General features: G+C 43.9%; 1 protein-coding gene across 2 annotated transcripts; it reads right to left on the bottom strand.

Moving 5' to 3' along the window:
* Positions 1–10,357, bottom strand: hp1bp3 (heterochromatin protein 1, binding protein 3). 2 transcript variants are annotated; one of them, XM_041952354.1, is made up of 13 exons: positions 10,267–10,357; positions 9,717–9,797; positions 8,323–8,500; positions 7,281–7,343; positions 7,019–7,175; positions 6,761–6,904; positions 6,132–6,191; positions 5,447–5,586; positions 4,996–5,086; positions 3,901–4,060; positions 2,858–2,969; positions 2,496–2,645; positions 1–1,325 (listed from the first exon to the last, which is right to left on the bottom strand). In XM_041952354.1, the coding sequence occupies exons 2-13, from the start codon at positions 9,781–9,783 to the stop codon at positions 809–811; spliced, it is 1,839 nt and encodes a 612-aa protein (XP_041808288.1). In that variant the 5' UTR covers positions 9,784–9,797; positions 10,267–10,357; the 3' UTR covers positions 1–808. The 2 variants fall into 2 exon arrangements, with proteins under 2 accessions (XP_041808288.1, XP_041808298.1); XM_041952364.1 differs by lacking the exon at positions 7,281–7,343.
* Positions 10,358–11,270: the final 913 nt, after the last annotated feature.

Genomic DNA, 11,270 nt, shown 5'->3' with positions numbered 1-11,270 from the left:
ATTACAGCTGTGAAGCAATAAAATCAATTCATGTATATGTTTTTTTTTTTTTTACACACACACATATCAAAAAGACACTTTCCCCCCAGTGTGACTTGTTTTGAAATGAATACTAACATAGTGTTTTATCCTCTGAAAGTCCTCAACCTGTCACCTGCAGGCCTCATCTTTTCTAGGGGCAATATCATGTAGAATAAACAAAATATCAATTATTGATAATAAGAATAATTTTTTGAGGACACATGGGTAGAAATTCAGATTTGGATGCAATACTGCATGGCCAAAATATTATAATAATAACCTTAAAGTCTGTGTTTTATAAAACATTATCATTACTAACTGTCTTTCAACCCATATTTTAACTTAAAATGGATCATCATCATCATCATCATCAAATCATTTTCAACCCTCCGAAACACCGACACTTCATTTGATATCAGGAACGTGTGCTTCCAACACCTAGAGATCGGATGAGGAACAGATATAAAAACGGAAGTCACTACATGGCTCTAGTTACAGTAAGTCGCATCTCGCTACGCTTTCCCCATCTGGCGGCCGGTCGCTGTTTTCACTGCAACGCTAACTGAGCTTTTCTACGCATGGTGATTAAAAAGGAAATTCAGAAACTCTCAACGTACAGTAAACTTAACTGGTAGGATAATGCTCTTATTCTACAATAGAAAAAACAAACAAACAAAAAAAAAGACCTACTGCCCTGTTGAAAAGGGAGAAAACATTGATAAAAAGAGAGAGAGCACTGAACAAAGCGGCAGACTGCTGCGAACCAGTCCGGAGGGCGCTCCTGGCCTCAGTACTTCCCTCTCTTGGACTTGCGGGTAGACTGCTTGCTGCTCTTCGCCCCCTTTTTCACTGCAGGCTCTTCGGGGGATGACTCGGGCCGCCTCGACCCACTTTTGTTCGCTGGCTTTTTCACTGCGGGCTCCTCGTGGGACGACTCCTCGGGCTTGGATCGCTTGGACCCGCTCCTCGTCGTCTCCTTTGTGACCGTGGTCTCCTCTGGGGACGTCTCTTTGGGCGCCGGTTGCTTGGACTCCCTCTTGGTCAGCTTTTTAACGGCCGGTGTTTTGGGCTTTCTTGCAGGAGCCGCTCTCTTGACGGGCGTGGCTTTTGATGACGGCGTGGATTCTTTCTTAGAGGCTGACTGTTTCCTTGACGACGTCTTGGCTGAAGACGCCGCTTTCTTTGCCGGAGACTTCTTTGCGAGGGGGCGTCCTCTGCCTTTGGCTTTTGACTGACTGGCGCTCCGAGATTTCTTGGCCGGCGGAGGGCGGCGAGCTTTGGGTGGAGGCCTCTTCTGAGATTTCCTAAGAGTAATTTGAACAGACAGCTGTTACTTCAGTAAAGGCATGTAATTATACACAAATCACAGATGGGTGCAAGGCTACTGGAAACCAGCACGAGTGAAAAGAGTAACGCCTGCACACTGACTCCAAACCACACATTTGTTTAGACAGACAACACTCAGTTGGATCTTTTTGTTCAACAATGCTTTTCAATTTATTTCAGAGCATCTTGTAAAATGACAATATGTTCGTGTATAATATGATACGTGTGAGGGTTTTCAGGTTTAATACCTGATAAGTTCTGGTGCTTTTTGTCATGTACATTAATTTAACGTGTCCTTTCATGCAACGTAAAACCTTTTTCATGTCTCTGTGCTCCTGCTCTGTGGGGTTAATGTGAACAGATGTTTATCCTCATGAACATGTTGGATGGTTCACATCAGCTGACTATATACATAAACACACTGTGACCATCTTGACCTGATGAAGCTGTGACACTCTTCATCAAAGCAGTTTCTCAAGTGTCATTATAAGTGATGGAGGGACTGTTAAAGGATAACTTTTGTTTTTTTACAACCTGGACTTTATTTGTAGCATTAAATACGACCATTTACTCACCCCGACAACTTTGGTGGCATTTGGAGTCGTTTTGAAGAAATTAGCCCCAGAGGAGCGGCGCGTATATCCGTTTAATGCGAGTACTCGGGGCATCCATGTGCACCCTGAGCCCGTGGTGGCATGTTATCAACATCCAGCGTCTCTAGACAACTACCTCTGACGTGGATGATGTCATTACCGAACACCGCGCGCTGCGAGCAGCCGGCCACAACACGGCTGACTCTGCGGCGGTCGGCTACGAATACGCAATAACGAACCATAGCTGTGCCAAACTACAGCTAAACTAGCCGACCGCCGGCTCAGAGGGGAATAGCACCAGCATATCATAACAAAATATTGGAATATGAACAAGTTTCGCCGCAGATTATGCGTTATATAGAGGCTGCGCATGGATGCCCCGAGTACTCGCATTATATGGATATACGCGCCGCTCCTCTGGGGCTAATTTCTTCAAAACGACTCCAAATGCCACCAAAGTTGTCTGGGTGAGTAAATGGGCATATTTAACTCTACAAATAAGGTCCAGGTTGTAAAAAACGAAAGTTACCCTTTAAGGATACTCAGGAAACCCACCTCTTCGGAGCTTCGTCCTCAGACTCCTCCTCTTCTTCTGACTCTTCCTGTTCCTCGTCAGAAGAGTCGGCCGTCCGCCTCTGCTTGGATGAAGGCTGAGGGTTTTTCGTCGGAAGCTTTTTGAACTTGTCTGGGTACAGGATAGTCGGGCTTCAGAGAAAAATAAAAACAAAAAGATGTGAGAATGCACATAAAGACGTACATCAGCTGTGTGGGTCTCTTTAATTCTTTTGTTAATGAGGCCTTTATAAGCTTAAACTGAAAAATATTTACACTTTGTCAAAGAATGTACGGCATATACTATTAAAATGGTATAAAACGAGTTTTATTAACAGAAACCTTCCCAAACGTAGTTGCTCTACCTGGGGTAGAAAGGGAACGAGAGCTGGTAGGTGCCTGTGAAGCCGTGACCGGTGATCTGCTCCATCCAGCCGAGGACTTTACACTTCGTCAGGGTCCTCCTCAGATTGGCCACTGAGGAAGAGAGCTCACCTTTTTAGTGTCACCGTTTTGGACGCACAAACCGTGTTATTCAAAGCTCATCCTGCAATGTGTTGAGGTTTCATGTTACAAAGTGAAAAGAGAGCACACGATACAAAACAAGTCCTTAGAGTGACACTACGCCGAAACTCTCCACCCAAATCTGCCGTTCGAGATGCTGAGATATGAGCGAGATGTTCAGTGCGTGTACAAATCTTCAACACTGAAGCTTCAGAGTGAACTGACTGAATCAGGAGGCGCTTTAAGTAGTGGAGCTGCTCACTGGTGACCAAGACTGTACGTTAATTCCTCCTTACGAGCATTGAAAGACCACAAAAGCCACAGGAACACACAGTCAGAGATTGAAAGTGGCTGCTGAGTTATTAGCTTTAAAACAGTGCTTGTACAGGCCTAGTTTTGTACTGAACTAATAACCAACTGAACTGCAACAAAAAACACGTGATGGAATGGTGATGCGTTCACTTACTGGTGTATGTACTGAAGTGATGCGATCAGTTAGCTTAGAAAAAAAAACACTACACAGTGACTATGAACTGAAAAAAGCAATTAGAATAAACTGATTTGTATCTTTGGTGCAGAGCAATTTAGTTTCAAACATACGTGTTTCTGCAACACAGTGACATGGATGGATGGACAGCAGAGGAGGATGGAGGATTATGCCGCAGGTGTGGTTTGATAAGCTTCTATTTCTTCTTGTGAAAACTGGTCACTATTGGAATCCGTTGTAATCAATAAGAGGAACAAAACTGCAAATGTTTTGATTGATTATTTGGAGTAAATTAAGTGTGTTTCCAACTGGAAATCAACCATTTGAAATGACTTTAACTGTCCCTTTGATTTGGGAATTTCTAATAAGCTAAGACAGGAGTCGGTAGTCAGCAGCAGGAGAGAGGGGCGGTCTTACCTAGTTGGTACTCCTTTCTATCCTTGTTGGCGTCGACTAGATATTTACGTAGAGTGGTGGTGCTGCAGGTTTTAGGTTCATTCATGGCTGTGATGGCTGCTGTGATGGCGTCCTCCAAGGCGCCGCCTTTCAGCAGGACCTGGTTACCAGTTCGCTTCAGCTGCGACAGTCAGATATAAACAGTTTTAGCATATTCAGTCATCTTCACATTTCACTGAATCTGCATCTGCATCTGAATCTGAATCGGCTGTGTAATCACATGAAGGGAGTAGACCTATAACATGTACTGACACTTAAAAACACTTTTATTTTCCCCTGGGTTTCACGTTTTATAGGGATTACCAGACAGCATCTTTCTCTTGCAATATCGAATTCTATTGAAATACTGTAATACAGGAATGATGTCAGAGCTTGCAGACTGATTGGCACTGTGGACATTTATTGGAATTTATGTTTAAAGCAGAGCCTGATGAAAATGCACAGATAACAGAGAGTGAGCGGAGAGTGAAGGAGGGCGACTTCATCTACCGTAAATAAAATGGAAACAGTGTCTGTCTGCATGTATATGAGAGGGGAGTCTATTAACTGTTACACCGCTGAACAGCATGCTGGGTACAGCTCAGTCTCCGTCGCTCCCCTCAGTACATTCAACAACTGACGAAGGAGAGACCGGAGACTTTTCAACTTTGTTTTTTACTAAACTCAAACATTTCAACCATCAGTGATGTAACTTTCAGAATGGACACTTTTGTTCCTGGAAATAGTCTGGTCCCAAATCGCTAGCTGTTAGCAACAAAGCTATAAAATGTATGAGTGAGCTTTTGCACCCCGAAGGACATGCATACTTTTGCACTGCAAGGAGATGAAAATGTCACAGCAGGTGTGAAACGCAGTGCAGAGTGTAAAGTTATTGGGATGAGCAGTTCTCCAAAAACCTGCAATCAGCCCGCTCTGGACAGGTGTGTTTTGAACAGGTACTGCACGAGTGTCACCAATTTCTCTTCACCAGAACTGGACAATTTATGTGCTAACAGTCTGTAAACGTGTCCCATTTCAGAACAAAAATGAATAAATGAGTGTTTTGAAGAGCTTTACCTGGAAAGTCCCTCTGGCTCCTTTCCCAGTGATTTGCTCCAGCTGACCTTTCTCCACCGCCTTCACCAGCGCTGCCTTCAGGACTTCTGGCCTGAGGACGAACCACAGCCAGCAAATCATTCATGTATTCAATTAGCACAACTTTACACACATGTCAGTGGTAAAACTGTGTGGCTGTTAGAAGTTTAATTTCTCATTTTAAACTCATGTCTGGAACTTTGTTTTACTGAGCATGACTGATCTAGCTGTCTGCAGTGCTGAAAAACTTCCATTCATTGACTGACTGTTAATTGACTTCAGTTTTGATCAGGGATTCAAGGAAAATATCAACCTTTGCAGGTTACAGCTTCCAAAATGCAGCAAATCGAAAGGTTTTTCTAGAACAATGTGACACTTAAAAGACGTAGAACAGATGAATCGACAGGAAAAAGGTAAACGTAAAGCTCTGTACCTGGTCTCGATGTTGAGGCTGGGGAAGTGCTGCTCCAGGTATTTCTTGATCAGATTGTAGGAGGCCTCTTTGGGCTCACAGAGCCGAGTGATGATGAGAGGAAGAGCGTCTCCCAGAGACTCAGTCTTCTGAGCAGCTTTCTAAAACACCACCCATTTACAGACATGACAATTACAACCAAACACATCCCAGCCTCATAGGGGAAAATAGGAAAAGGAAACTGTTGACACTATGCCATTAACAGAAGGATTAGATCTATGAAATACTGTCATTTCCAGCTGAAGCACCACTGTCCCACATATCAAGCTGTATCAGTGAAACATCCAAACTATGATGGACTGCATTAAAACTTAACTCATGACTTTAAGAAACAGTTCAACATTTCGGGAAATGTGCTTATGCGCTTTCTTGCTGAGAGTTAGATGAGAAGATCAATACCTCTCTGATATCTAGCTTAGCTTAGCACAGAGACTGGGGACAGAGAAAACAGTTAGCATGGCTCTGCCCAACAGTAAGCTCAGTCATTAGAACAGTTTATCTCATTTGATTGATCTGTACAAAAATATAAAAACAAGAATTCACTATTGGCGGGCAGCCAGCCGAGACTCTAGGAAGTTGCTGCTCCCTGCCAAGAAATACGCAACTATGGTTCATCACTTCACTTCCTCCCTCTGCTGTAACATACCTTAGACAAGTTGGACTGCTTCCCGATGGCGAAAGTTCCTGAAAGGCCTTTACCCTTCAGCTGTGTGAGAAAAAAAAATGAGTAAACAGGCCTGACAAATCTGTGAGGTCGACCAGCCGCTAACCCTTCCCCTGAACGTTGACTGACCAATCAGAGGCCACCAACAGTGACGGACAGTCAAGCTTTGGATTGAAGCAGTGTGCATGGAGCTGAGGTAAGACTGACGATCAACATTTATAGGACCAGTGTGGAGGATTTAGGGGCATCAAGCAGCCTCACCCTCCCTGCTAAAAACACAATCCCCATCTAGACCCAGTGTTTGGTTTGTCTGTTCTGGGCTACTGTAGAAACATGGCGGTGCAAAAAAGGAGGACCTTCTCCCTCTGTAGATACAGAAGATTTCATTCCAAGGTAACGAAAACACAGCAAGTCTTATTATCAGGCGTTAACACACTAATGAAACATATTATTGTGTATATTACTATTACATTATCTTCCATTTCTGCCAATAGATGCCCCAAAATCCAGACTGGACCTTCAATTATTGTTCCATGAAACACATGGAGCACACGTGTTTGTCAGCGTCCATGATGAAGACGTATGTTCCTTCGCCAGTTTACAGTCTTTACCTGTTTGATGGTACCCTTCTCCAAATGTTTCTTCATTGCTTTCTTGATGAGAAACTTCTTCTTGTCGAGCTCCATCCCCGGGTATTTCTTCACAATATATTTCATGACAGACTGGTATGAAACACCAAATCTGTCATTACAAGACTGCAAAGAAAGCGGAGAAGAAATCAACAAGATGTTTTTTAAATAACAAGAAAAACAAAACACAAGCGCAGTGACTGACTGCTGAGAGTTGGATTCCCAGGAGTTTGCACACACCGTAATAGCTTCGATGAGGATATTATCCACTTTGTTCTGAGTGCCTGCAAAGTTGGTGACAGGGACTTTTTTGCTGGCAGTGACGCTAGCCCACGCAGGAATCGTCCTTTTCACCTTCTTGACTTTGGCTTTCTCGTACTTGTAGCCATCCTTCAACCTGTCACCAAAGGGAGCAAGACACAAGTTCAGTGAAGTGGCTCGTTTCTTTCGGAGCGATATTTCACTGTGATTGTTACCACCCTTATGTTTATCACATCCTCACCTTAGTAGGAGAACATAGCAGTGTGTTGCACATTGTCCAGCCGCGCAGTCCTTGCATTTGTCACTTTGTCCGTTTGCCACCGACGGGAAAGACAAAATGAAGTTTCAGAACATCTGTCTTAATGATCACCATGGTAATTTGACCCTAACTGAATTGCTATGCTAGTGTGCTAGGTGCAGGAAAGTGAACGTTTGCTTTGCCAAGGTCTGGGAGAAGGAAAGAAGGAGAAATTACATGAATTATTAACTTGGAAAGCCAAATCAAATGTCCCCCTATACTTCACCACCTACAGCTTGTTTCCTTTAGGATATATACCCAAACATATTTTGGACAACTGGTTGAAACAAAGGTCATTACTTTTTCATGAGAAAAATTTGTCCAAGAGGCTTGTGAAATGTCCAAACCGTTTGATCACCTACAGCTAAATTGCAGGGCTTTTTCCTAAAATTCAGAACATCCATCCATCCATCCATTATCTATAACCGCGTATCCTTTGGAGGGTCGCGGGGGGGCTGGAGCCGATCCCAGCTGACACTGGGCGAGAGGCGGGGTGCACCCTGGACAGGTCGCCAGTTCATCACAGGGCTGACACATAGAGACAAACAACCATTCATACCTAAGGGCAACTTAGAGTCAAATTCAGAACATATTGCTTTATTTTATTTTGGCATAAGTGGGCAAAACAGAAATATTTTCTACGCATTATTCTGAAAGTTATTTAACTTGTCGTAGATAGTTCTGCTCTCTTTCTTTGAGTTTTCAGATATGAACTGAGCTGCGAACAAATCGTCACACTTTCATGTCCTCCCCTCCTGGACTCCTCCAAGACTGCGGACAAAGGGACTGGTACGTCTATCTGACAGCTATCTGATGGTTATGGCTGTGACAGGTCACATCTTTCGGAAATGCAACACTACAACCACGAGAGGAGCAGTCTGCTGTTATCCAGCAGAGGTAAGGATAATATAAACGGATAAAAGTGCTATCAAAGTGAAATATCGCAGTGTTCAGAGTTGCAGACGAGCTCTCTGGTGAAACTCACTCTTTCTTCTCCGTGCTGTCGCCGCCCTTATCCGTCGCGGCGCCTTCGGCCTTCTCTCCATTCTCTGTGGGCTCCGTAACGCCCGTGGCCTCGGCCTCCTCGACCTCGGCCGTTGCGGCCGAAGATGCGGCCTGCTCCCCGTCGGCAGAGGGCGACTCCTCCGAGGCGGCTTGAGGCTCTGAGGGGAGAAAGCCATTGGAATTAAAAGCGAAAAAAGATGTGCGATAAACTTAAATCAAAACACTTTTTTATTCCCTCCTCTCTGATTACTTTTGGCATCTTTGCCTTGATTTAGAGTGGATGAAAACGTTTTCATCCTGGTACTCAAGAGCTGAAAAGCAGTATGCCCCAGGGAGCTCCAAGCCCATACACGTGCAATCAACCACGATAATATCTACATTAAACTACTATCAAAACAGGAAGAGATGTTAAGTAGTCAGCGCAGATTCAGTAAATTATCTCATGTTACAAAACCTTGTCTTACCCACTGCTCTATGGATATTTTAAGAACACCATGGCGAAAACAATAGTCAACTGATTTTTATTGCAGTTTTCTAATTTTGTTTGTTTCACTTTGGGCAGTAATTTGAAAAAAAAATGTCACTCAATGTCAGCAATTTATTTCTGAACTGCAAAATCAAAACTTAACACAAAATACATGTTAGGTAATAACATTAACACCCACAAATAAAGGTTTGTAAGCCATAGTCGAGAAACGCTGACGCTGTGACAGACAGGAGACACAGGGCAGGGAGACAACACAACAAGTCTCCGGCTGGAATCGACCCGGCGATGTTGCGGTTATATGATATGCACCTCAACCACGCCGCTGCCAGGAGTTATGAAAGATTGATGCCACTGCTACGGTTGTACACGACTGTAACACCTTTGCAGCATGTGATTTCCCCTGTGTTGTGTCTGATTTCTGTACTGCTGTGTAAGATTTGGCCTTGTGACTGCTGATTGGCCACATCTGCTGCAGCCTGAGAAGCTGACATACTTTACATCAATGCTTTGATGGCGGCTGAGATTTTGGATTAACATCTGAAATGTGGTGTTTTTCTCAGTTTAAAGGCTGTGAAGAAGTATTCTGAACTGTCCCTGCCTGTCCATCACATGCACATTAAACTTTCCTCCACTTAAGGAGTTGATGTCACCCACTTCTAACTTTACATCTGCATCCGAGTAGCTTAAATACTGCAGCAGCAGAGACCAGTCTCTGTGATGGAGGGTTGTAAACACAAGCTTGGCATGCCCACACATCCATATCCTAACGCCATGTACAAGCTGGCAGTGTGGGCTGTCATGGCCCCTGGGACAACAGTGGAACCTGTGTCAGAGAGGATGGTGCGTTCAGGGGTCTTCAGTTAAGGAGAGGACAACCCTGGCCTAACCTTTCTCTGCTGCAGCGGAGGGGGCCTTCTCCTGGGTTGGAGTCGCTGCTGTTCGGCGAATCGGCATCACACGAGATTTACCTGCATGGGATGAAACACAACACGTATGAGAGCACCGGGAAATCACATGAGCCGCACCGGTTTGAGGCCCCATCCTGTGCAACGTTATCTGCGTGGTTAACGTTAGAAATGGCGAGACTGCCAAACCCACTTCATTCATTGAGGCCCATTATCTTCACACAGGAGAAAAGATGCATTTAGCTGAAGAGTGGCGACTTTTAAGTCGGTGCACCGCTCTCTGGCTCACCCGGCAGCATTCGCCAGTGAATTCAGTCAATTTCATACAAGCCAGGAGATGAGTAGCCAGAAAATTTCGGCAATTTCGCCATTTTGTCTTGGCTTACACACACAGTGATGGCGTCGCACAAGGCAGATAAAATTCATTTCAGTTGCATGGAGTAAAAACCACCGGCCTACGTCTCTTTCCAGCGTCGCATCTGTGCAGCTGCATGTAGAGCTAATGGCGTAATAGCACACGGATGAAACTTACCTTTTACTTGTCCAGAAAAAGTGAGTTACTTTGTACTAAATTTCTGCACGATCCTTTATTTAGATTTCTCTGTTTACGAGCCCCGCCCCACAAGACCGTTGGTCACGTCGCAGCGTCACACACCACGTTCAAGGATTCCCACTGTCATGGCCGCCCATAGCAACCGTTCAATGGTCATTTTCTCTGTAGCGTTCAAAATATCAAACAAACTACACCAGATAAAGTGTGATTCAGTTATCAGTGTGCGGTTTAGCGTTAGCCGGTTGATGCTAGAGGAAAGAAGCTAGCTCGCTCTCCCGCAAAAGTGTTCCTTTCCCCGTTCTTTCAATGGTCTTTCTGAAAAGCTCGAGGTTTTCTCTCCAATTTTTAAGTTAACTCGGTGTCTTCTACCGTACACGTTAACAAACCCTGAGCACATCATAATTTTAACCGAGATAAACCAATTGTTAGGGTATGAGCGCTCAGAAACTACAGCTCTGAAGATGTTTGACAGCATGTCTATGGCAGAGGCTCATGGGAGTTGTAGTTGTCTACAGCCAACAAAGTTCAGGTGAGGAGGAAAGCGACATTTGTGATGTAGTTCAGTTGTAGTTAAGCGTAAAACACCTTAAACATATTTAGTTTACTGGAAAGTGATAAAATAAAAAGAGTTTTTTCACCATTATCAGGACCGTAACTAACATGTTTAATAAGCCGATTATTTTCTCAATAAATAGATTGAGCTTGGTCTATAAAACATGTGGAAATTGTGAAAAATGGACGTTTCAACGTCCTAATGTCCAATATGACTTCTTGAATGACTTATTTTGTCAAAACAGCCCAAAACCCAAATAAACAATGACACACAACAGAAAATCATCACAATTAAAAATCTGCAATTTTCTGTCAATCGACTAATCGGTTAATCATATCAGCTCTAGTCTCCATGTTCACAGCGGGTGCCTTAAATGCTTTATGGGTGATTCATAAGCAATGGGATAGACACAAAAATATAAAATGTGTGG

The sequence above is a fragment of the Chelmon rostratus genome, chromosome 2 (genome assembly GCF_017976325.1).
Source record: "Chelmon rostratus isolate fCheRos1 chromosome 2, fCheRos1.pri, whole genome shotgun sequence".
Lineage (NCBI taxonomy): Eukaryota > Metazoa > Chordata > Actinopteri > Chaetodontiformes > Chaetodontidae > Chelmon > Chelmon rostratus.
This window is presented reverse-complemented; position numbering and strand designations above follow the sequence as displayed.

Excerpts from the sequence above, each read along its gene's own strand:
- hp1bp3 (XM_041952354.1), bottom strand. The coding sequence starts at position 9,783 with ATGCCGATTCGCCGAACAGCAGCGACTCCAACCCAGGAGAAGGCCCCC. Across the intron at positions 8,501-9,716 it reads CTCCGCTGCAGCAGAGAAAG|AGCCTCAAGCCGCCTCGGAG; the intron begins GTTAGGCCAGGG and ends TTCTCCCCTCAG. Across the intron at positions 7,176-7,280 it reads TGCTATGTTCTCCTACTAAG|GTTGAAGGATGGCTACAAGT; the intron begins GTGAGGATGTGA and ends CTTTGGTGACAG.